The sequence below is a fragment of the Delphinapterus leucas genome, chromosome 1 (assembly GCF_059928025.1).
Source record: "Delphinapterus leucas isolate spDelLeu-1000000601 "Yukka" chromosome 1, BTC_Dleu_Yukka2, whole genome shotgun sequence".
NCBI lineage: Eukaryota > Metazoa > Chordata > Mammalia > Artiodactyla > Monodontidae > Delphinapterus > Delphinapterus leucas.
Genome location: NC_143129.1, coordinates 146329917 through 146355362, shown reverse-complemented (window position 1 = coordinate 146355362; position 25446 = coordinate 146329917). Strand labels below are relative to the sequence as shown.

General features: G+C 36.9%; 1 protein-coding gene across 3 annotated transcripts in view; it reads left to right on the top strand.

Annotated features, from left to right (window-relative positions):
• Positions 1-25446, top strand: part of SCP2 (sterol carrier protein 2) — a 161924-nt gene that overhangs the window by 20822 nt on the left and 115656 nt on the right. For all 3 annotated transcript variants that reach the window (XM_022575710.2, XM_022575708.2, XM_022575709.2), the window contains one exon: positions 15722-15848. In XM_022575710.2, coding sequence (XP_022431418.1) covers positions 15722-15848 — 127 coding nt within the window. The remainder of the gene's footprint in view (positions 1-15721; positions 15849-25446) is intronic.

The window sequence follows — 25446 nt, the reverse complement described above, 5'->3', positions numbered from 1 at the left end:
ATTTTCTTCCTTCTACTAATTTTAGGCTTAGGTTATTCTTCTTCTTCTAGTTCCTTGAGGTGTAAAGTTAGGTTGTTTATTTGAGATCTTTCTTGTTCTTAATGGAGGTGTTTATTGTTATGAATTTCCATCTTAGAACTGCTTTTGTGGTATCCCGTAAGTTTTGGTATGCTGTATTTCCATTTTCGTTTGTCTCAAGATATTTTATGATTTTTCTTTTGATTTCTTCTTTGACATATTGGTTGTTCAGTAGCATGTTGTTTAATCTCCACTTACTTGAATTTTTTAGTTTTCTTCTTGTAATTGTTTTCTAATTTTAAACCACAGTGGTTGGAAAAGATACTTTCTATGATTTCAGTCTTAAATTTATTGACTTGTTTGTGGCCTAGCACATGATCTGTCCTAGAGAACATTCCACGTGTACTTGAGAAGAATGTGTATTATGTTGCTTTTGGATGGAATGTTCTGCAAGTGACTGTTAAGTCCATCTGGTCTGGTATCTTGTCTAAGGCTGATGTTTCCTTATTGATTTTCTGTCTGAATGATCTATCTATTGATGAAAGTGGAGTATTAAAATCCCCTACTATTATGGTATTGCCATCTATTTCTCTCTTTTTCTTTTGGCTGCGCTGTGCTGGGGCTTTCTCTCTATTTGCAGCGAGTGGGGGCTACTCTTCGTTGTGGTGCGTGGGCTTCTCATTGTGGTGGCTTCTTTTGTTGTGGAGCACGGGCTCTAGGCACGCAGGCTTCAGTAGTTGCAGCATGTGGGCTCAGTAAATGTGGCACGCAAGCCCTAGAGCATGCGGGCTTCAGTAGTTGCTGCACATGGGCTCAGTAGTTGCTGTGCACAGGCTCTAGGGTGCATGGGCTGATTCAGTAGTTGTGGCTTACAGGCTATATAATAAATAAAGATAAAAATAAGGATAATTGAAGATCGGGGAAGACAAGATCTTTCTGGGAGTTGGAGAAAACATCATAAGCCAAGCCATGAATGTGGGAGTGAATATAGTATGTTCAGGGAACAGTTTGAAAAACTGGATTGGAGGGTGGCAGCTGGAGAAGATGCAAAGTAAGATGATTAGGTGTTGCCTAACAGAAGTGCCTAACATTTATGACACATGAAAAATAGATGTTTTTCTTCCGTAGTTAATGGTAGGTACCTTGATAACTTTTATTTGAAAATTATTGAAAACTATAAAATAGTAAAATTCATCCATAGTCCCATAATTTTAAAAAGCATATATATTAAAAGTCCTTATTTGCCTGTTTAATCTTGTTCTTCAGAGGTAACCAGTGTACCTATATGTCCTTTCTTTATTCCAAGTTTATACAGACATATCTAACTAAGCATTCATACACATATACATATACATATACATGTTCAGAATGTTAAAAAACACTGATATGTTCATGGAGAAGACCAATGATTTTATACATGTTGCTTTTTCACATGGCAAATGGACAGCTTTCCTGGCTAGAACATATTGATATACTTCCTTATTTTTAACAGCTGCCTAGTATCCCATTACATGGCTGTAGGGTTTTCAATCAGTCCCTTCTGCTCTTCTGACTAGGTTGTTTAATTTTAGTTTTACATGTTCTTTTTTTTTGCTATTACAGTGTTCCAGTCAACATTCTTGTACATATATCTTTACTTTCTCCAGCCATTCTTTCTTTTTTTTTCCCCCTCCCACCCTCCTCAAGCTATTATTTCTATAGGATAGATTCCTGGGGCAGGCAAGCAACTTAGACAATGTTTTAGCTTGAGATGGTCCTGAAGATATTTTACAGCTAAAGTGAATCTGTGAAGCCCAGAGTGAAGTAATTATCCAGTGACATTGGACCCAGTTAGCAGTTAATGATTCAACTGAGACCAGGTCTTTTAATCCAAATAAACTTTTTGCTGTACCTGGAGAACCTATCATTTTTTCCCTTCTCTTTCACTATGAGTTTCTTCTCCATTTCTCTTTTATACTTTGTCTTTTCCTCCTTTTTATTTCTATCTACATGAAATCCTTTTGTTGGCATTTCACTACCCCCCTATTTCCATATACATCTGCACTTCTTTTTTTCTTGCTCTTTTTCTTCTTTTCTTCCCTTATTCATTTATTAATTATAGCAATTTGTAACTGAATTTATTAAGATTTTGTATTTAGAATCCTAAATTTAAAAATCAGGTGATTGAACAATCTATTTGAATGTAACAAAAATAACTTGCTGTTCCTGTTTATGGCCCCTAGGTGGCTCTCTATAGCAGAGGGCTTAACTTACCACTCCTGCATTGCTGTTTTGGTTTCTATCTTTGTCCTATGTCTTTCCCTTCAGATCATGTGTCCTGACTTCCCTTTTTATGGGTATGCTGCAAACAAAGGTAATAATTTCTTATACAAGAGAGAATTATTACCTTGAACTAAAAAGGATACTTGTTCCACTGGGAATACTATTCACAACAAACAAATATATGTGGCTGCCCACCTGGATCAAATATTTCTGATAAAAATTTAGCATCCAAGTTGAGATGTGTTGGAACCATAAAATATACATGAATTTTAAAGATTTTATATGAAAAAAGAATGAAACTGTCTCAACAATTTAAAAATATTTCTGCATATTTGTGCCAGCACAATACACATAAATGATATTGTTTAAATAAACTAAAATATTAAAAAAAATAATTTTGGGACTTCCCTGGTGGCACAATGGTTGAGAGTCCGCCTGCCAATGCAGGGGACATGGGTTCGATCCCTGATCTGGGAAGATCCCACGTGCCACGGAGCAACTAGGCCCGTGTGCCACAACTGCTGAGCCCATGTGCCACAAGTACTGAAGCCTGTGTGCCTAGAGCCCGTGCTCTTCAACAGGAGAAGCCACCGCAACGAGAAGCCTGTACACCGCAACGAAGAGTAGCCCCCGCTCGCCACAACTAGAGAAAGCCCACGCGCAGCAACGAATACCCAACGCAGCCAAAAATAAATAAATAAACAAAACCACTCTTACTTTAAAAAAATATATTTTTTTAAAAAAAATTTCTTTGAAATTATAATATTTTGGATATATTGGGTTAAATTAATATATTCAAATAAATTCTACCTGTTTTTTTTTAATGTGGCTGCTTGAAAATTTATAATTACATATATGGCTTACACATTATTTTTTTCTTTATTGGCCTGAGTGTAGCCAAGAAAGGGACTTAAGAGGCTGTTGCTTTTATGAGATGAAATGGATCTATGGTTCCCGTTGTTGGCACTTCCTACGAGTTAATTTATTTTGGTTAGTTTTATAATTTCTTCAGAGTTGGAATGTTGCCACTCAGTTTGGCCTCTGACCACTTATTTTTCGGTCCATCTAAGCATGTGATTTGATGTGATTTCGATCCTCAGGTCAGCAGCAGGCAAGGAGGGAGTGCTGAAGTCAGCTCTTGGTTGAACTTTAGGCATCAGGGAAAGCCTGGGATTGGCTGTTCATAGCACAGACAAACATAGGAGAAAATTAGGAGTTAAATTTACCAAAGAAGTAGAGGAACAGTGTGTTCTTGTTTTTTATTTTTTGCCAAAACATCTCTTCATTATTTCTTTAGGCTGAGAACAAGAGCTGTTGCTCTGCTTTTAACTTCCTAGGGTGAACTAAACGTTTTTATCCCCTCAAAATTCAGATGTTAAAACTCTGATTCCCAAGGTGATGGTATTTGGAGGTGGGGCCTTTGGGAAGTAATTAGGTTGTGAGGGTGGAGGAATCCTCATGATGGGATTAGTGCCCTTATAAAGACACGAGAGAGTTTGTTTCCACTCTGCTCTCTGCCATGTGAGGATACATTGAGAAGACAGCCATCTGCAAACCAGGAAGTGGGCTTTCACTAGATGCCAGATGTGCTGACACCTTGATCTTGGATTTTCCAGCTCTCAGAATTGTGAGAATATGTTGGTTAATCCACCTGGTCTATGTATGCTATTACAGAAGCCCAAACTGATTAAGACATGGGGCAAGGAGCAAGAGATATTTCATCCCCAGATACTTAGAATGACAGATGCCAAACTTTTATGAGTGTTTGTATATATGTTTGGAAGGATTTGCATAGTAACTTCTTACATTTTCATGGCCCACTCTTACAGGAGCTGCTTATTTTAAAATTTTTATTTTCCTGGAACTTCCCTGGTGGTCCAGTGGTTAAGACTCCACACTCCCAATGCAGGGCACCTGGGTTCCATCCCTGGTCAGGGAACTAGATCCTGCATGCCCCAACGAAGATCCTGTGTGCTGTAACTAAGACCTGACACAGCCAAATAAATATAAAAAGTAAAAAAAGTAAAAATTTTATTTTCCTTGTTGTAAAAGTCATAAAAAATGGAAGAATACAGAAAAAATAAAGAAGAAATAATCACCTGTAATGACAGTCATCATTAGTGATTTGCTAATTTAGCTAAAAAAAGTCGAGATTGTGCTGTATCTATAATTCGATTTACTTCATTTTCACTTAACGTTATTTTTTGAGTATGTCATGTTAAAAATTATTTATAAGCAAAAAATTTCTAATGTCTGCATTACAATTTATCACATGGCTGTATTATAATTTACTTAGGATTGCTCCTGTTATTGGACATTTAGATTTTTATTTATTATTATTGTAAGGTATGCTGCGATGAACACAATTTCAGCAATATTTTTTTGCACTTGATTCTTTTCTTGTGACAGATCCCAAACTGATATTATTTAGTAAAAGATATGAACTTTTTCTTTTAAAGACTAATGGCTTTATTATTTTCAGAAAGGAATTCATGCTAATTATAAAGAAATTCAAGCAATACAGTAAAATCCAAAGGGGAAAAAAAGTTTTCCCAAATCCCAGTTTCATTAACACTTATTAGGGGTGAGAGGGCGGGAGAGACAGAGAGAGAGAGAGACGGAGAGAGAGGGAGAGGGAATGAATTACCTTTTCCTTTTCTTCAGTCCTAAGGAGGAGGACCCCACCCTTATGACCTCATTTAATCTTTATCTCCGAAAAGCCCCTTTCCCCCCAAATACAGTAACATTGGGGGTAAAGGATTCAACATAACTGTTGGGATGGAGAAAATTCAGTCCATAGCAATGAAGGTTCCAATTTTGCCACATCTGCCAAAATTTGTTATTGTCTGTCTTTTTTATTACAGCTATCCTAGTAGGTGTGAAGCAGTATCTCCTTGTGGTTTTGAGTTGCATTGCCATGATGGCTAATGATGTTGAATATCTTTTCATGTATTAAAGCCCATTTGTGTATCTTTGGAGAAATGTCTACTCAGATCCTTTGCCCATTTTAAAATTAGGTTGTCTCTATATTACGGAGTTGTAAGATATATTCTAGATACAAGTCCTTTATCAGAGAGATGATTTGCAAATATTTTCTCCCATTCAGTGGCTTCTCTTTTCAGTTTTTTAATGGTATCCTTTAAGGCAGCGGTCCCCAACCTTTTTGGCACCAGGGGCCTGTTTCGTGGAAGACAGTTTTTCCACGGATGGGGTTGGGGTGGGGTGATGGTTCAGGCGGTAATACAAGCAATGGTTCAGGTGGTAATGTGAGCGATGGGGAGCATCAGATGAAGCTTCGCTTGCTTGCCCACCGCTCACCTCCTGCTGTGTGGCCTGGTTCCTAACAGGCAGAGGACTGATACCGGTCCACAGCCCAAGGGCTGGGGACCCCTGCTTTGAGGCATAAAAGTTTAAATTTTGATGAAGTTCAATTGATCTATTTTTTGTTGTTGTTGCTTATGCTTTTGGTGTCATATCTAAGAAACATTGCCAAATTCAAGGTCATGACAATTTACTTTTATGTTTTCTTGTAAGAATTCTGTAGTTTTAGCTGTTACAGTGAGGTCTTTTTTCCATTTTGAGTTTTTTTTTTTTTTTAATATAGTGTGAGGTAGGGATCCAACTTCATTCTTTTGCATGTGGATGTCCAGTTGTCCCAGCACCATTTACTGAAAAGACTATCCTTAACACCCATTTACTTGTCTTGGTACCTTTGAAAAAATAACTTGATAGGGCTTCCCTGGGGCACAGTGGTTGAGAGTCCGCCTGCCGATGCAGGGGACGTGGGTTCGTGCCCCGGTCCGGGAGGATCCCACATGCCGCGGAGCGGCTGGGCCTGTGAGCCATGGCCACTGAGCCTGCGCGTCCGGAGCCTGTGCTCCGCAATGGGAGAGGCCACAACAGTGAGAGGCCCGCACACCGCAAAAAAAAAACCGAAGAAACCAAACAAAAAAGCCCCTTGATTTTGGGACTTGACTCCGTGCTCCCAATGCAGGGAGCCTGGCTTCGATCCCTGGTCAGGGAACTACATCCCACATGCATGCTGCAACTGAGAGTTCGCATGCCGCAACTAAGAGCCTGCATGCTGCAACTAAGACCCAGCGCAGCCAAATAAAGTAAGTAAATAAATAAATATTAAAAAAATAACCAAACCACACTGTCAAGGGTAAAGACTTAATAAAAATAATATTTTAAAAAATTGATTTTAATTGTGAGAGTTTATTTCTGTACTCTCAATTCTATTCCACTGATCTATATAGTCTTATGCTAGTTAATACTACAGTATTTCGGTTACTGGGTTTTGTTTTTTGTTTTTCTTTTTTTGGACCCACTGTGTGGCAGGCAAGATTTTAGTTCCCCAACCAGGGATCAAACCCATGCCCCCTGCAGTGGAAGCACAGAGTCCTAACCCCTGGACCACCAGGGAATTCCCTGGCTACTGTTGTTTTTTAGTAAGTTTTGAAATCAGGAAGTAAGAGTCTTCTAAATTCTTCTTTTTCCAGATTGTTTTGGCTGTTCTCTGTCCATTGAATTTCCACATGAACTTTGGGATTGGCTTATCAATATTTGCAAAGAAACCAGTTGAGATTCTGATAGGGATTGTGTTGACTGTATATCATTTTGAGGAGTATTACCATTTTAACCATCTGAAATCTTCCATTCATGAGCATGGAATGTCTTTTCATTTATTTAAAATAGATCTTTCATTTCTTTCAACAATGTTTATAGTTTTCTGAGTGTAAGTTTTACACTTTTTTTGTTAAATTTATTCCTAAGTGTTTTATTTTTAGTGATGCTTTTGTAAATGGAATTATTTTCTTTCTTTTTAATATTTATTTATTTGGCTGTGCTGGGTCTTAGTTGTGGCATGCGGGATCTTTGTTGCCACGTGCGGAATCTTCATTGTGGCATGCGGGATCTTTTAGTTGCAGCATGTGGGATCTTTTAGTTGTGGCATGTGGAATCTTTGGTTGTGGCATGCGGGATCTTTAGTTGTGGCATGCAAACTCTTAGTTGCAGCATGTGGGATCTAGTTCCCAGACCAGAGATCGAACCCGGGCCCCCTGCATTGGGAGCATGTAGTCCTAGCCACCGGACCATGAGGGAAGTCCCTAGTTTCTTAACTTCATTTTAAGTTGTTCTTGGCAAGTGTATGGATATATTTAATTTTTATATATTGATCTTATGTCCTGTAATCTTGATGAACTTGTTGATTCTAATAGATTTTAGTGGATTCCTTAGGATTTTCTATTTGCAAGATAATGTCATCTACAAATAGAGATAGTTTTTCTTCTTTTTTTTTTCAATTTGGTTGCTTTTTATTTATTTTCTTGCCTAATTCCCCTAGCTAGAACTTCTAGTACAATGTTGAATAGAAATGGTGAGAGCAGACATTTCATCTTGTTTCTGCTTTTATGAGGGAAGCATTCAGTCTTTCACCATTAAGCATGTTATCTGTGGTAGATGCCTTTTATCAGGTTGAGGAAGTTCCCTTCTTTTCCACACTTAAAAAAATTTTTTTAAAATCAATTAATTAATTTTTGGCTGCATTGGGTCTTTGTTGCTGCGTGCAGGCTTTCTCTAGTTGTGGCGAGCAGGGGCTACTCTTCGTTGTGGTGCATGGGCTTCTCATTACGGTGGCTTCTCTTGTTGCAGAGCACAGGCTCTAGGGTGTGTGGGCTTCAGTAGTTGTGGCACATGGGCTCAGTAGTTGTGGTATGCAGGCTCTAGAGCACAGGCTCAGTAGTTGTGGTGCATGGGCTTAGTTGCTCCACAGCATGTGGGATCTTCCTGGACTAGGGATCGAACCCATGTCCCCTGCATTGGCAGGCGGATTCTTAACCACTGTGCCACCAGGGAAGTTCCTCCATGCTTTTTAAAAGTGTTTTTTTTTTTATCAGGAATCTGTTTAGGATTTTGTCAAATGCTTTTTCTGGGTCTGTTGAGACGATTGTGTGGTGTTTGCCCTTTATTCTATTGATATGGTGTATTACATTAATTGATTTTTAGACATTAAACCAACCTTGCATTCCTGGGATAAATCCCACTTTGTCATGGGTTTTTTTAATGTGTTGTTGATTCAGTTTGCTAGCATTTCATTGAAGATATTTTCATCTACATTCGTAAGAGATATTGGTGTATAGTTTTCTTGTGATCATCATTCTTTTTAATTTTCTTCACACAGTGGGTGTACAGTGGTATCTTATTGTGGATTTAATTTGTATTTTCCTAATATTTAATGGTGTTGAGCATCATTTCATGTTTTTATTTGTCATTGGTATATCTTCTTTGATGAATTCAATGACTGTTCAAATATTTTGCCCAATTACTAGTTGGTTATTTTCTTATTATTGTGTTGTAAGAGTTCTTTATATATTCCAGATAGATACAAGCTCTTGTTCAATATGTTTTACAAATATTTTCTCCAGCTCTCTGGACTTGCCCTTTCCTTTTATAAATGGTATCTTTTGAAGAGCAAAAGTTTAAAATTTTGATGAAGTCTATAGTTTGTCTGTTTTTTACTATTGTGCTTTTTGTATCCTATTTAAGAAAATTTTAAGTTAATTTTTGTAAGTGGTAGGAAGTAAAGATCAATGTTTAAAATTTTAAAAAAAATGTGTATCCCATATTTCATACAGCCCCATTTGTTGAAAAGATTATCTTTTCCCCATTGAACTGCCTTGACATCTTTGCTGATAATCAGTTGACCATGTAGTGTGGATCATTTTTTGGACTCTTCCTTGATCAGTCTTTATGCCAATACTTTACTTTCTTGAATGCTGTAACATTATAATAAGCCTTGAAATCAAATTGGAATGCATATTCTCCCAACTTTGTTTTTCTTTTACAAAATTGATTTGGCTATTCTAATCCTTTGTATTTGCATATACATTTTAACAATTGGCTTGTCAATTTCTATAAAAATGCTTCCTGCAGTAGATTTATAGGTTAATACATAGGGATCTCCACATTTTTAACAATATTAAATGTTCCAGTCCATGAAAATTGTTTATCTCTCTTTATTTAGGTCTTTGATTTCTTTCAGTAATGTTTTTTAGTTTTCAATGTGTAACTCTTTTACATATTTTATTAAAAATTTCCCCAGGTATTTCAAGTTTTTTATGTTATTAAAAATAGCGCTTATTTTAATACCAGTTTCCAACTGTACATTGTATTTTGTGATCTAGCTAATCTCTCTTCCTAGTCTAGTGGCTTTTTTAAGATTCTGTAGGATTGTCTGCATAAACAATCATATCATCTATGTACATATCATCATATCATCTATGTTCTTCCTTTTCAATCTGTATGCCTTTTATTTATTTTTCTTGCCTTATGATTGCACTGGCTAGGGTCGTCACAACAAATTGAAATAGAGGTTGTGAGATCATTTATCTTTTCCTTGTTTTTGATCATAGGGGAAAACATTCAGATTTCACTATTAAATATGTTAGCTGTAAGTTTTTCACAGATGTTCTTTATCAGGTTGAGAAAGTTACCTTCTGTTCTTAGTTTGCTGAGAGTTTTTGTCCTGAGTATATGTTGAATTTTCTCACTTGCTTTTCCTGTACCTATGAGAGATCCTTATTTTGTTTGTTATTCTTAATTTAGTTGGTTAGTATGGTGAATTATATTGATTGATATTTGAATATTAACCCATCCTGTATTTCTGGGGTAAATGCTTGGTTGTGATGTCTTATCTTTTATATGTTGTTGGATTTAATTTGTTAAAATTATGCTAAGGATTTTTGTGTATATGTTTGTGATGGTGTTGATTTGTTTTCTTTTTTGTTTTAATGTTTATTTACTTTTGATATCAGGATAATGCTGGCCTCATAGAATGGTTGAGAATTGTTCCCTTCTTTTTTTTTTTTTTTACTTAGGAAGAGTTTGTTTATATAATTGTTATTTTTTTCCTTAAATGTTTGGTAGTGTTCACCAGTGCACATCTAGGTCTGTAGTTTTCTTTATGGGAAGGTTTTAAAGTTCAGTTTCTTTAGTAAGTATATTACTATTCAGGTTATCTATTTTTTTTTTTGAGTGGGCTTTGATAGTTTGTGCCCTTTAAGGAATTTGTCCATTTCATCTAAATTGTTGAATTTATTGACTAAAACTTGTTCATATTATTCCCATAGTATCCCCTTCAGGTAGGATCTTTAGATATGTCCTTTCTCTTCTTTTGTTGTTGGTAACCTTTGTCTTCTCTGTTTTTTCCATGATCAGTATAACAAAAGGTGTTTACTAGTCTTATTGATCTTGTCAGAGTACCAGCCGTTGTCTTCATTGATTTTTTTCTCTTTTCTATTTCATTCTACTAGGACCAGCCCTTGTTTTCATTGATTTTCTCTATTTTTTTCTCTTTTCTATTTCATTCTACTAATTTCTATCCATTCTACTTCATTCTGCTCATTTTCTGTTTATATCTGCTGTGATCCTTAATATTTCAATTCTTACATTGGGTTTAATTTACTCTGTTTTGTAGTTTATTAAGCTGGAAGCTTAGGTCATTGATTTTAAATCTTTTCAAACATGGGCATTTAATGTTATAGATTTCTTTTAAAACACTGCTTAAGCAGCATACCACAAATTTTTTATGTCATGATTTCATTCTCATTTAGGTCAAATTAGTTAGCAATTTCCATTGTGATTTCTTCTCTCACCCATACATTAGAAGTGTGTTGCTTAGCTTCCTAACATTTGGGCAGTTTACAGATACCTTTTTGTTACTGATATTTGTTTCTATTTTAATTATCTGTGGTCAGAGAATATACTTTGTATGATGTGAATGCTTTTCCATTTATTGAGACTTGTTTTTTGGCTCAAGATGTGGTGTGTTTTGGTAAATATTCTTGTGCACTTGAGAAGAATGTGTACTCTACTGTTGTTGGGTGGAGTGTTCTATAAATTCTAGGTCAAGTTGGTTGATAATATTGGTTGCCTTCTATATCCTTACTGGTTTTTCTGTCTACTTGTTCTATCAGTTATTGAGAGGGAGATATTGAGATCTGCTGCTAAATCTGTGGATTTGTCTATTTTTTTTCAGTTTTATCAGTTTTTGCTTCGTGTAGTGTGAGGCTTTCATATTAGGTGTATTAACATTTAAGATTGTTATGTCCTTGATAAATTGACCCCTTCATCATTGTGAGGTGATGTGAGGTGTATTATATCATGAAACTGAAAACACATTTGTGAAAGTTTTTATGGATCCCAGCCAGGTACTCCCTTTGTCAGACCCTGCCTTTTGAAGGATTTTAGGCTACTTATAAGAACTTATCTCTTGTAGTGTTCTTTGATGTTATATCTATTTTGTCTGATATTAACATAGCCATTTCAGCTTTCTTTTGAGTAGAATTAGAATTGTTTATCTTTTTCCATCCTTTTACCTATTTCTGTCTTTATGTTTGAATTATGTTTTTTAGGCAGCATTTAGTTGGGTCTTGCTTTTTAACAATATAATAATCTTTACCTTTTAATTGGGCTTTTTATATCCTTTCCACTTAATGTGGTTATTGATATAGCTGGGTTTACATTAGTGGTTAGCTGAAACTGATGCCTACCGGCTTGTACCAGCTTGCAAGATCTGATTATGCATATCTCTTCTCATCTTTGCTTTCAGTGACATCATGCTAGTAGATTCAAATTGGCCATGGTGGGAGTATTTACAACACAAAAATAGACAAATGCTATCAATAAGACCACCCTCACCCCCCATGAGACTATTAAACATTTATTAGGACACCACTGATTTAAATCTACCATCTTTCTACTCATTTTCTTTTTGTTCAATATCTTTATTCCTTTTTTCCTCTTTGTCTTCTTTTCTGTTCATTGAGAATGTTTTATAATTTTATTTTGTCTGTTTTATGAACATATTAACTATACCTCAGGTGTTTTGCTTTTAGTGGTTGCTTTAGGGTTTACATTCATCTTTAACTTATTCACAAACCACCTTTAAGTAATGTTACGACTGATCACTATAGTATTACATGAACCTTACAAAGTATTTTTTTGTTTACCTCTTCCTAGAGGCACATTTTACTTCTATACATGTTATAAGCCCTATATCAGCTATTGATTTTGCTTTAAATAGTCAATTATTTTTAAAAGAATTCTTAAAGTAGAAAAAAACATATATTTCTCCACATGTTTATAATTTTCAGTGATCTTTATTCCTTTATTATTGATTCCAGTTTTCCTCTAGGATTATATTCTTTCTGCCTGAAGATTCTCCTTTAACATTTCACATAGTGCTGGTCTGCTGGTGATGAATTTTATCAGTTTTGTATGTTCTAATAATTCTTTATTTACCTTATTTTTTTTCATTTTTTTTTTACCTTTTTTTTAAAGATGTATTTGCTGAGTACAGAATTCTAGTTTAGCTTCACTCTTTTTTTTTTTTTTTTTGGCTTTCATTGTTTTCAATTTAAAGTCTGCTGTCATTCTTATTTTTTTGTTCCTATATACTTAATGTGTATTTTTCTTTGGTTACTTTTAAGATTTTTCTTTATCACTGTTTTTTTTTTTTTTTTTTGGGTTCGTGGGCCTCTCACTGTTGTGGCCTCTCCTGTTGCGGAGCACAGGCTTCAGACGCGCAAGCTCAGCGGCCATGGCTCACGGGACCTAGCTGCCCCGCGGCATGTGGGATCTTCCCAGACCAGGGCACGAACCCATGTCCCCTGCATCGGCAGTCGGACTCTCAACCACTGCGCCACCAGGGAAGCCCTATCACTGTTTTTTGTTTGTTTGTTTGTTTGGCGGTACGCGGGCCTCTCACTGTTGTGGCCTTTCCCGTTGTGGAGCACAGGCTCTGGACACGGAGGCCCAGCGGCCATGGCTCACGGGCCCAGCCACTCCACAGCATGTGGGATCCTCCCGGACCAGGGCACGAACCCGTGACCCCTGCATTGGCAGGTGGACTCTCAACCACTGTGCCACCAGGGAAGCCCTATCTATCACTGGTTTTGAACAATTTTATTATGACGTACCTTGGTGTAGTTTTATCGTGTTTCTTGTGCTTGGAGTTTGTTGAGGTTCTTGGATATATGAGTTATAGTTTTCATCAGATTTGAAAATTTTTCATCCATTATGCCTTAAAACATTTTTTTTCTGACTTTTGTCTCTCTCCATTTTCTCTGTTTCTGGGACTCCAATTACATATCTACTAAACTTCTTGGTTGTTGTTCCATAATTCACTGATTTTGTTCATTTTTTTCTAGCTTTTTTCCTCCTCATATTTTAATTTGCTACTTCTCCAAGTTTACCAATCTATGCTGCATTGTCTAATCTGTTAATTCCACTGAATTTACTTTTCATTTCAGACAATGTATATTTTATCTCTAAAAGTTTCATGTGGGTCATTTTTTTATATCTTCCCTGTTTTTCTTTGTCATGTTCATGCTTTCTTCTACCTTCTTGAACAGATGGAGTATATTATAGTAACTGTTTTAATGTTCCCATCTAATTCTATCAGCTATATCAGCTGATATCATTATATCTATCAGCTATATCAGCTGATATAGCTATATCAGCTATATCATTTCTATATCATTTCTATTGAAATGGATAGATTTGATTAATCCACTCTTTACAAGTTGTACTTTTCTGTTTCATTGCATGCCTTATAACTTGTGATTGAATGCTAGACATTTTAAATTTTACTTTGTTGGGTGTTGAATTTTTATGTTCCGTTGACTACTTAGGGGTTTGTTCTGGGGTAGGTGTTTTTTAGAAGTGGTTTGATACTTTTGAGACTTGCTTTTAAGCTTCATTAGGTAGAATCAGAACAGCCTTTATTATTCTAAGACTAAACTGACACTGTTACTCAAGCAGTAACCTCAGGATTCCATTGATGCCCCGTATGTTAGGAGATCTTTTCCATTGTGGTTTTGGGAATAAGAACTATTCCTGTCCCTGTGGGAACATTGGGAATTATTCTGCCTGCTCCTTTCCAGTGATTCTTTCCCTGGTCTCAGTAGTTTCCTCATATTCATGTGTTGATTAGACTCATTGAAAATTCAAGAGGAACTCTCTTCAGATCTTCAGCTCTCTCTCTCTCTCTCTCTCTCTCTCTGTCTCTCGTCTCTCCATTACTCTTCTCTGTGAGTTCTTTCAGAGATCACTATACTGAGCTTTTATGTTGTCCATTGTCTGAAAACAGTTGCTTTGTATATTTTGTCCAGGTTTTTAGTTGCTTAAGACAGAAGGGTAAATCTGGTTTCTATAGTGCATCGTGACTAGAAGCAGAAGTTGTATATCATTGTTTTCATTCACATTCCTTTTTAACTTAGGTATGGACATTTTCTGTATTTTTTTAAATGTTCTTTTTTATATTTCTTCTGACAGAAAAAAATTTACATCTATGGAAATCCAAACACTAATTATATATACTTATTTTTAAGATTTCTGTGTTCACAGATTCCACAGATCCCATTTATCAGCTCATTTTGTCTTACTCCTTTGGATTGTCAAGTTGCTTATCATATCTAACTAAATAATTTTCCTCTTGTAAGCCTATTTTTTCTTAATCTTAGTTTTTTCATAGCATTCCCTTTAGAACCCCTTGTGCACCAAAAAAATCTTGATTTATTTCATTCAACAATTATTTATGGAATGTTTACTATGTAACAGGCCGTATGCTAGGCATTGGATACACATACAGAAGTATGTGAAGCAAAGTTCCTGCCCTCAGTGTGTTCATAGTCTAGTAGGTAAACTGGTAAGAAACAGTTAGCTTTCCCTTTGCAGAATGTTTGCAGTAGGAACTGTGTTTTTCTATTCTAGAACCATGGAAACAGAGGTGATTGCACTCTGAGTATAACTTTATCCTAACCCTAATTCACTCTTTTTCTCAAATACCCAAGCCTGCTCCTGCCTTTGGGTCTTTATTCTTGCTGTTCCTTCTGCCTTGAATGCTCCTCTCCCAAAAGTGTCCAAATGACTTGCTCCTACTCCTTCGCATCCCTGCTCAAATGTCATTTTGTCAATGTGACCTCCCTTGACTATTTTCTATAAAGTAGCACTTCCCACTTTCAATCTTTATCCCTATACTTGAATTTATTCATTATAGCATTACTATTTACATTTTAATTAATTTTCATCCCCATTACTTTCTCTCCCCTCCTCCCTCAAATGTAAATGCCAGATGAGCAGGGACTTTATCTGTTTTATTCACTGTTTTATCCCCAGCACCTTGAGTAGTTATTTGCACATATGGATTCTCTATACATGTTTCTTGAAAGAATTAATGCCTCTATGGTCACTTGATTATTTTTCCTTCCCATGTTTCCCTGCAAAGCGTTTTCTGACTGATTTTATTCACATTGTCCATTTTTGGCTTACTCTACACTTCAAATAAGTAAATGTCTTAGTAACGCTGTAATAGTTAAAAGAGACACCTATCATCATGTCAAGTACTTATTAAATTTTGTTTTTTCCCCTCTCTTAGTTTTCAAACAGGACCAATCCAATTGATAAACATCTCGAAGTCCTGATCAACAAGTATGGATTGTCAGCCCACCCAGTTGCTTCTCAGATGTTTGGGTTTGCTGGAAAAGAGCACATGGAAAAATATGGTATGTAAAAAAACTTTAAATCTTATTGGTAGTTATATACATGTGTGAGAAACAATAGGTATTTCTTAAGAAACTGTGGGGGATGCCAAGATGTATAAAATATGAAATGGTTTTTCAATTAAGTTGAAGAAATAGTCTGTATAGAATTTAGTTTTCTAAAAGTATTTATACATAGGACATCAGATGAGAAGTACCTAGAATGCTCCAAAACAAGACATTGAAACAGGAAAAATAACATAAATCTTGTCTCCTTTAATCATAGACTATAAGTTGAGGCTCATTAGTTCTGAATATGGTAATGAGACTTAAAGCTAGCTCTTGGTAGTAGATTTATGTAGCCAAATTTTATTCTCAGTATTTGAAGCCATCAGGAGTCCACCATCATCTGTCAACCCGTCGTGTTTCATGAGATTTAAATTTCACAGTTGATTTTTATTTTGTAGGTAAACATCCTAGCTTTTTGACTGATGATCAGTGACTGGCCTGCCTTAGCCAGTTAGATAAAGCATGGGATATTGCAGATAGAGTTTTTGATTTTGTTTTTGTTTTTATTGTATGACCCTGAACCAGTGCCTTCTTGTGTACTGTGAGATAAGAAAGAAAATAGTTGTGCTTGAAAGTTCAGCATTCCTATTCTTTGCAGGAAATATATCCCAGGTTTGATAGTCAAGATCAAGTAATCAGAAAGGAAAGAAATCTTCAAGGAAGAATGGTAGGATAGTATAGAGGAGCACCACTGCCAGTTTGGGGCCGTGGAAATTTTCTTTCTTGTAGCTATTTCTTACCATTTTAAACTCAGTCCATTCCAATCTGGCTTCCCTCCTTTCTCAAGGCTACCACTGATCACTACGTTGCCATATCAAGTAAATGCTTTTCAATCCTATTTTAATAGACCTCAGCACCATTAGTCCCTTTTGATCACTTCTTTCTTAAAACATTCTCTTCTCTTGGCCTCTGTGACATCTCGTTCTTCTGGTTTTCCTTACCTCTTTGGCTATTCCTTGTCCATTTCCTTTTTAATTTTTTGAATGATTTTTTTAAATTTTATTTATTTATTTATATTTTTTATTTTTGGCTGTGTTGGGTCTTTGTTGCTTCGCATGGGCTTTCTCTAGGTGTGGCGAACGGGGGCTACTCTTTGTTGTGGTGCAGGGGCTTCTCATTGTGGTGGCTTCTTTTGTTGAGGAGCATGGGCTCTAGGTGCATGGGCTTCAGTAGTTGTGGCTCGTGGGCTCTAGAGCGCAGGCTCAGTAGCTGTGGCGCACAGGCTTATTTGCTCCGTGGCATGTGGGATCTTCCCAGACCAGGGCTGGAACCTGTGTCTCCTGCATTGGCAGGTGGATTCTTAACCACTGCACCACCAGGGAAGTCCCTCCATTTCCTTTTGAATTAAATAATTCATTTAAAATATTGAGCTATTATTATATTTCAGGCACTATTCTAGGCACTGGAATATAGCAGTATATCAGTTAGCTATTGCTGTGTAATAAACCACTCCAAAACTCAGCAATTTTAAACAATGATTATTTACTATTATAGCTTACAAGTTTGTAGATTGACTGGGAATCAGATGATCTAAGTCATGCTCAGCTCTTTTTGTCTGGGTTGATCATATGACTGTAGGTTGGTTGGAGGCTCTGTTTTAGTACTGCTTGGCTGGGTCATATGTTGCTCATTTTCCTCTTGGGACCGGAGGGCCAGCTCTGGGATGTCCTTTTCATGGTCACAGCAGAAGCACAAGAGAATAATCTGCAACATGCAAGGCCTTTTGAGACTTGACCAAAGCAAGTCACATGGCAAACTTGGAATCAAGGGATAGGGTAATATACTCTACTTCTTTTGTGGTAGGAAACTTCAAAGTCAGACCATAAAGGATATTCAGGAGGGAAAAAGAATTAGGGACATCAGTGCATTCATTCACAAGCAACAAATAAGCAAATGAAATGTGAGGGTTTTGCTTAAGTTTCTAGTCGAGGAGAGACAGTAGCATATGAAAAAAACTACGATAATTTCAAACAATTATTAGTCCTGTGAAGAAAATAAAACAAGGTAAGGCACTTGTGGGGAGAGGGAGGCAAACTTAGGATAGTCAGTGATGCACTCTATGCTTGTATATCCAGTTGGCATCTTTGCTTGTGTATGTAACAGATGTCTCAAATTTCACATGTTCAGATGCAAACTCTTCATTCTGTTCCCCCATATCTTAAATTTGCTCCTTCTCTACTTTTCCTCATCTCGGTAAGTGGCATTTCCATCCATTCAGATGTTCAAAGCAAAAACATGAGTCACCTTTGACACTTCTCCCTGCTCTTCCCCTACTCCAGTCCCTCACTATGTCCTATCAGTTCTACCTTCAAACTCCAAATTATGTTTTTTTTTCCCCCCAGTTTCTTTTACTGTCGCAGCTCTTATCCCAGACCATAATTTTTCAAACTTTGATCTGTGACCTGCTAGGAAATTAAAGATTCAAAGTAATGATCGAACCCAGCATTTTTAAAAAATATGACATTTGTTGTTGTTGTGTATTATAACTCAAGTCAGAGAAATGCACACAACATAAATATACAGCTTCATGAATCAAGCTCATGACTGTGACCTAAATTACCTCCCAGGTCAAAAATAGAATGCTAACACTTAAGAATCCTCTCTGTAGATAATTTTTATCTTAAGAACTTTGTGGGTCTCCTGTGAATCTTCTTTGGTCATGCCATTAGTCAACAAGCTACACCTGCAAATCTCTCTGGGCTAAGTGCCTTTCTGCCTTGGGTCCTTTCTGAGATGGCTGAGGAGCAGCACTCTTAAGCTTCCTCGCAGCCCTTTGATTGAGAGGATTTGTGAGGCACAGGTTTTTTCTCTTTAGAGGGCTTTTTTCTCTCTGAACAACGTTCTGAGGCATCACCTTTGATCTTTCTGAGGTCTTAACAAAAGATTTGTCACAACATGGGCTTCATTTTTGGACCATGTTTTCCTGGCAATGCCCTGGATTTGATCTTTGCTCAAAGACTATTTCTTTTTTTTTTTTTTTTAACATCTTTATTGGAGTATAATTGCTTTACAATGTTGTGTTAGTTTCTGCTTTATAACAAAGTGAATCAGCTATACACATACATATATCCCCATATCCCCTCCCTCTTGTGTCTCCCTCCCACCCTCCCTGTCCCACCCCTCTAGGTGGTCACAAAGCACCGAGCTGATCTCCCTGTGCTATGCAGCTGCTTCCTGCTAGCTATCTGTTTTACATTTGGTAGTGTATATATGTCCATGCCACTCTATCACTTTGTACCAGCTTACCCTTCCCCCTCCCCGAATCCTCAAGTCCATTCTCTAGTAGGTCTGTGTCTTTATTCCTGTCTTACCCCTAGGTTCTTCATGACATTTTTTTTTCTTAAATTCCATATATATGTGTTAGCATACGGTATGTAAGGATTCTTATAAGGACACTAATCCTATCAGGAGGCACTCACCCTCATGACCTCATCTACCATAATTACCTCCCAAAAGACCCATCTCCAAAAACCATCACATTGAGTGTTAGGACTTCAATAAATGAATTTTCCTTTTTTTTATAAATTTATTTATCTTTGGTTGCGTTGGGTCTTTGTTGCTGAGCGTGGGCTTTCTCTAGTTGCAGTGAGCGGGGGCTACTCTTCGTTGCGGTGCACGGACTTCTCATTGCTGTGGCTTCTCTTGTTGTGGAGCGCGGGCTCTAGGCACACGGGCTTCAGTAGTTGTGGCTCACGGGCTCTAGAGTGCAGGCTCAGTAGTTGTGGTGCACGGGCTTAGTCGCTCCTCGGCATGTGGGATCTTCCTGGACCAGAGCTCGAACCCGTGTTCCCTGCATTGGCAGGTGGATTCTTAACCACTGCGCCACCAGAGAAGTCCAACAAATGAATTTTGAGGGGACACAATTCAGTCCATGGCATTCAGGTACCAAAATATGTATCAGTATTTTCTGTTGCTTTGTTACAGTGAGACTCTCTTTTTAAAAATCATTTCTTGTTTTAATGCCTGTTGTCTAGTCTTCCTATGTGTAAGCTCACTGGCCTTTCAGTGTGTTCGGTAAGCCAAACTTATTTCCCTGAGCCCCAGTCTCATATTTTCTTTGGCTACAGTGCTCTTTATTCTTTCAAGGTCAACTCTTTTCATGCTTTAGGTCTTAAAAAATCTTATCTCATATCTCCAACACTTTACAAAAGTATTTCTGCTTGGATGTCTAATAGGCCTTTCAAATTTAACAGGTCTAAAACTGAGGTCCTAGTTCTTTCTTGAACTTCCACCTTCCCCATCTGTTCCTCCAGAAGTTTTTCCTATCCAGTAAATGATAACTCCATCTCTTTAGGACCTTTGGCCAAAAAGCTTAGAGCCATTCTTGATTTTTCTTATACTCAACATTCAATTTATCAGCAAACCTTTTTTTTTTTTTTTTTTGCAGTTTATCAAGATACTCTTTTATTTTCCTTTTTTATCCCCCCAGAAAAACTTAGCACTGCATGGACAACAAATTTAAGCAATGATCTTGCTAGAGATCATTGTGGAACTCACTTTTTAAAACCCTATAAATTCCCCGTCGGACAGCAGGGATATTATTATTATTATTTTTTTTTAATTCTTTTTTTTTTACATATTTATTGGAGTATAATTGCCCCACAATGGTGTGCCAGTTTCTGCTCTACAGCAAAGCAAATCAGCCACACACACACACACACAAACACACACGTTCCCATCTCTCCTCCCTCCCACGTCTCCCTCCCTCCCACCCTCCCTATCCTACCCCTCTAGGTGGTCACAAACCACCTAGGTGATCTCCCTGTGCTATGCGGCTGCTTCCCACTAGCTATCTATTTTACGTTTGGTACTGTATATATGTTCATGCCACTCTCTCGCTTTGTCACAGCTTACCCTTCCCCCTCCCCATATCCTCAAGTCCATTCTCTAGTAGGTCTGTGTCTTTATTCCTGTCTTACCCCTAGATTCTTCATGACATTTTTTTTTCTTAAATTCCATATATATGTGTTAGCATACGGTATCTGTCTTTCTTTTTCTGACTTACTTCACTCTGTATGACAGACTCTAGGTCCATCCACCTCACTACAAATAATTCAATCTCATTTCTTTTTATGGCTGAGTAATATTCCATTGTATATATGTGCCACACCTTCTTTATCCATTCATCCGATGATGGACACTTAGGTTGTTTCCATCTCCTGGTTATTGTAAATAGAGCTGCAATGAACATTTTGGTACATGACTCTTTTTGAATTTTGGTTTTCTCAGGGTATATGCCCAGTAGTGGGATTGCTGGGTCATATGGTAGTTCTATTTGTAGTTTTTTAAGGAACCTCCATACTGTTCTCCATAGTGGCTGTACCAATTCACATTCCCACCAGCAGTGCAAGAGTGTTCCCTTTTCTCCACACCCTCTCCAGCATTTATTGTTTCTAGATTTTTTGATGATGGCCATTCTGACTGGTGTGAGATGATATCTCACTGTAGTTTTGATTTGCATTTCTCTAATGATTAATGATGTTGAGCATTCTTTCATGTGTTTGTTGGCAATCTGTATATCTTCTTTGGATAAATGTCTATTTAGGTCTTCTGGCCATTTTTGGATTGGGTTGTTTGTTTTTTCGTTATTGAGCTGCATGAGCTGCTTGTAAATTTTGGAGATTAATCCTTTGTCAGTTGCTTCATTTGCAAATATTTTCTCCCATTCTGAGGGTTGTCTTTTGGTCTTGTTTATGGTTTCCTTTACTGTGCAGAAGATTTTAAGTTTCATTAGGTCCCATTTGTTTATTTTTGTTTTTATTTCCATTTCTCTGGGAGGTGGGTCAAAAAGGATCTTGCTGTGATTTATGTCATAGACTGTTCTGCCTATGTTTTCCTCTAAGAGTTTGATAGTTTCTGGCCTTACATTTAGGTCTTTAATCCATTTTGAGCTTATTTTTGTGTATGGTGATAGGGAGTGTTCTAATCTCATACTTTTACATGTACCTGTCCAGTTTTCCCAGCACCACTTATTGAAGAGGCTGTCCTTTCTCCACTATACATTCCTGCCTCCTTTATCAAAGATAAGGTGACCATATGTGCATGGGTTTATCTCTGGGCTTTCTATCCTGTTCCATTGATCTTTCTGTTTTTGTGCCAGTACCATACTGTCTTGATTACTGTAGCTTTGTAGTATAGTCTGAAGTTAGGCAGCCTGATTCCTCCAGCTCTGTTTTTCTTTCTCAAGATTGCTTTGGCTATTCGGGGTCTTTTGTGTTTCCATACAAATTGTGAAATGTTTTGTTCTAGTTCTGTGAAAAATGCCAGTGGTAGTTTGATAGGGATTGCATTGAATCTGTAGATTGCTTTGGGTAGTAGAGTCATTTTCACAATGTTGATTCTTCCAATCCAAGAACATGATATATCTCTCCATCTATTTGTATCATCTTTAATTTCTTTCATCAGTGTCTTATAATTTTCTGCATACAGGTCTTTTGTCTCCTTAGGTAGGTTTATTCCTAGACATTTTGTTCTTTTTGTTGCAATGGTAAATGAGAGTGTTTTCTTGATTTCACTTTTATATTTTTCATCGTTAGTGCATAGGAATACCAGAGATTTCTGTGCATTAATTTTGTATCCTGCTACTTTACCAAATTCATTGATTAGCTCTAGTAGTTTTCTGGTAGCATCTTTAGGATTCTCTATGTATAGTATCATGTCATCTGCAAACAGTGACAGCTTTACTTCTTCTTTTCCGATTTGGATTCCTTTTATTTCCTTTTCTTCTCTGATTGCTGTGGATAAAACTTCCAAAACTATGTTGAATAACAGTGGTGAGAGTGGGCAACCTTGTCTTGTTCCTGATCTTAGTGGAAATGCTTTCAGTTTTTCACCATTGAGGATGATGTTGGCTGTGGGTTTGTCATATATGGCCTTTATTATGTTGAGGAAAGTTCCCTCTATGCCTACACTCTGCAGGGTTTTTTTCATAAATGGGTGTTGAATTTTGTCGAAAGCTTTCTCTGCATCTATTGAGATGATGATATGGTTTTTCTCCTTCAATTTGTTAATATGGCGTATCACGTTGATTGACTTGCGTATATTGAAGAATCCTTGCATTCCTGGAATAAACCCCACTTGAATATGGTGTATGATCCTTTTAATGTGCTGTTGGATTCTGTTTGCTAGTATTTTGTTGAGGATTTTTGCATCTATGTTCATCAGTGATATTGGCCTGTAGTTTTCTTTCTTTGTGACATCCTTGTCTGGTTTTGGTATCAGGGTGATGGTGGCCTCGTAGAATGAGTTTGGGAGTGTTCCTCCCTCTGCAATATTTTGGAAGAGCTTGAGAAGGATGGGTGTTAGCTCTTCTCTAAATGTTTGATAGAATTCGCCTGTGAAGCCGTCTGGTCCTGGGCTTTTGTTTGTTGGAAGATTTTTAATCATAGTTTCAATTTCAGTGCTTGTGATTGGTCTGTTCATATTTTCTATTTCTTCCTGATTCAGTCTTGGCAGGTTGTGCATTTCTAAGAATTTGTCCATTTCTTCGTGGTTGTCCATTTTATTGGCATAGAGTTGCTTGTAGTAATCTCTCATGATCTTTTGTATTTCTGCAGTGTCAGTTGTTACTTCTCCTTTTTCATTTCTAATTCTATTGATTGAGTCTTCTCCCTTTTTTTCTTGATGAGTCTGGCTGATGGTTTATCAATTTTGTTTATCTTCTCAAAGAGCCAGCTTTTAGTTTTATTGATCTTTGCTATCGTTTCCTTCATTTCTTTTTCATTTATTTCTGATCTGATCTTTATGATTTCCTTCCTTCTGCTAACTTTGGGGTTTTTTTGTTCTTCTTTCTCTAATTGCTTTAGGTGCAATTTTAGGTTGTTTATTCGAGATGTTTCCTGTTTCTTAAGGTAGGATTGTATTGCTATAAACTTCCCTCTTAGAACTGCTTTTGCTGCATCCCATAGGTTTTGGGTCGTCGTGTCTCCATTGTCATTTGTTTCTAGGTATTTTTTGATTTCCTCTTTGATTTCTTCAGTGATCACTTCGTTATTAAGTAGTGTATTGTTTAGCCTCCATGTGTTTGTATTTTTTACAGATCTTTTCCTGAAATTGATATCTAGTCTCATAGCGTTGTGGTCAGAAAAGATACTTGATACAATTTCAATTTTCTTAAATTTACCAAGGCTTGATTTGTGACCCAAGATATGATCTATCCTGGAGAATGTTCCATGAGCACTTGAGAAAAATGTGTATTCTGTAGTTTTTGGATGGAATGTCCTATAAATATCAATTAAGTCCATCTTGTTTAATGTGTCATTTAAAGCTTGTGTTTCCTTATTTATTTTCATTTTGGATGATCTGTCCATTGGTGAAAGTGGGGTGTTAAAGTCCCCTACTATGAATGTGTTACTGTCGATTTCCCCTTTTATGGCTGTTAGTATTTGCCTTATGTATTGAGGTGCTCCTATGTTGGGTGCATAAATATTTACAATTGTTATATCTTCTTCTTGGATCAGTCCCTTGATCATTATGTAGTGTCCTTCTTTGTCTCTTCTAATAGTCTTTATTTTAAAGTCTATTTTGTCTGATATGAGAATCGCTACTCCAGCTTTCTTTTGGTTTCCATTTGCATGGAATATCTTTTTCCATCCCCTCACTTTCAGTCTGTATGTGTCTCTAGGTCTGAAGTGGGTCTCTTGTAGACAGCATATATATGGGTCTTGTTTTTGTATCCATTCAGCCAGTCTGTGTCTTTCTGTGGGAGCATTTAATCCATTTACATTTAAGGTAATTATCGATATGTATGTTCCTATTCCCATTTTCTAAATTGTTTTGGGTTCGTTATTATAGGTCTTTTCCTTCTCTTGTGTTTCTTGCCTAGAGAAGGTCCTTTAGCATTTGTTGTAAAGCTGGTTTGGTGGTGCTGAACTCTCTCAGCTTTTCTTGTCTGTAAAGGTTTTAATTTCTCCATCAAATCTGAATGAGATCCTTTCTGGGTAGAGTAATCTTAGTTGTAGGTTTTTCTCCTTCATCACTTTAAATATGTCCTGCCAGTACCTTCTGGCTTGCAGAGTTTCTGCTGAGAGATCAGCTGTTAACCTTATGGGGATTCCCTTGTGTTGTTTTTCCCTTGCTGCTTTTAATATGCTTTCTTTGTATTTAATTTTTGACAGTTTGATTAATATGTGTCTTGGCGTATTTCTCCTTGGATTTATTCTGTATGGGACTCTCTGTGCTTCCTGGACTTGATTAAGTATTTCATTTCCCATATTAGGGAAGTTTTCAACTATAATCTCTTCAAATATTTTCTCAGTCCCTTTCTTTTTCTCTTCTTCTTCTGGAACCCCTATAGTTCGAATGTTGGTGCATTTAATGTTATCCCAGAGGTCTCTGAGACTGTCCTCATTTCTTTTCATTCTTTATTCTGCTCTGCAGTAGTTATTTCCACTATTTTATCTTCCAGGTCACTTATCCGTTCTTCTGCCTCAGTTATTCTGCTATTGATCCCATCTAGAGTATTTTTAATTTCATTTATTGTGTTGTTCACCGTTGCTTGTTTCATCTTTAGTTCTTCTAGGTCCTTGTTAAATGTTTCTTGCATTTTCTCTAT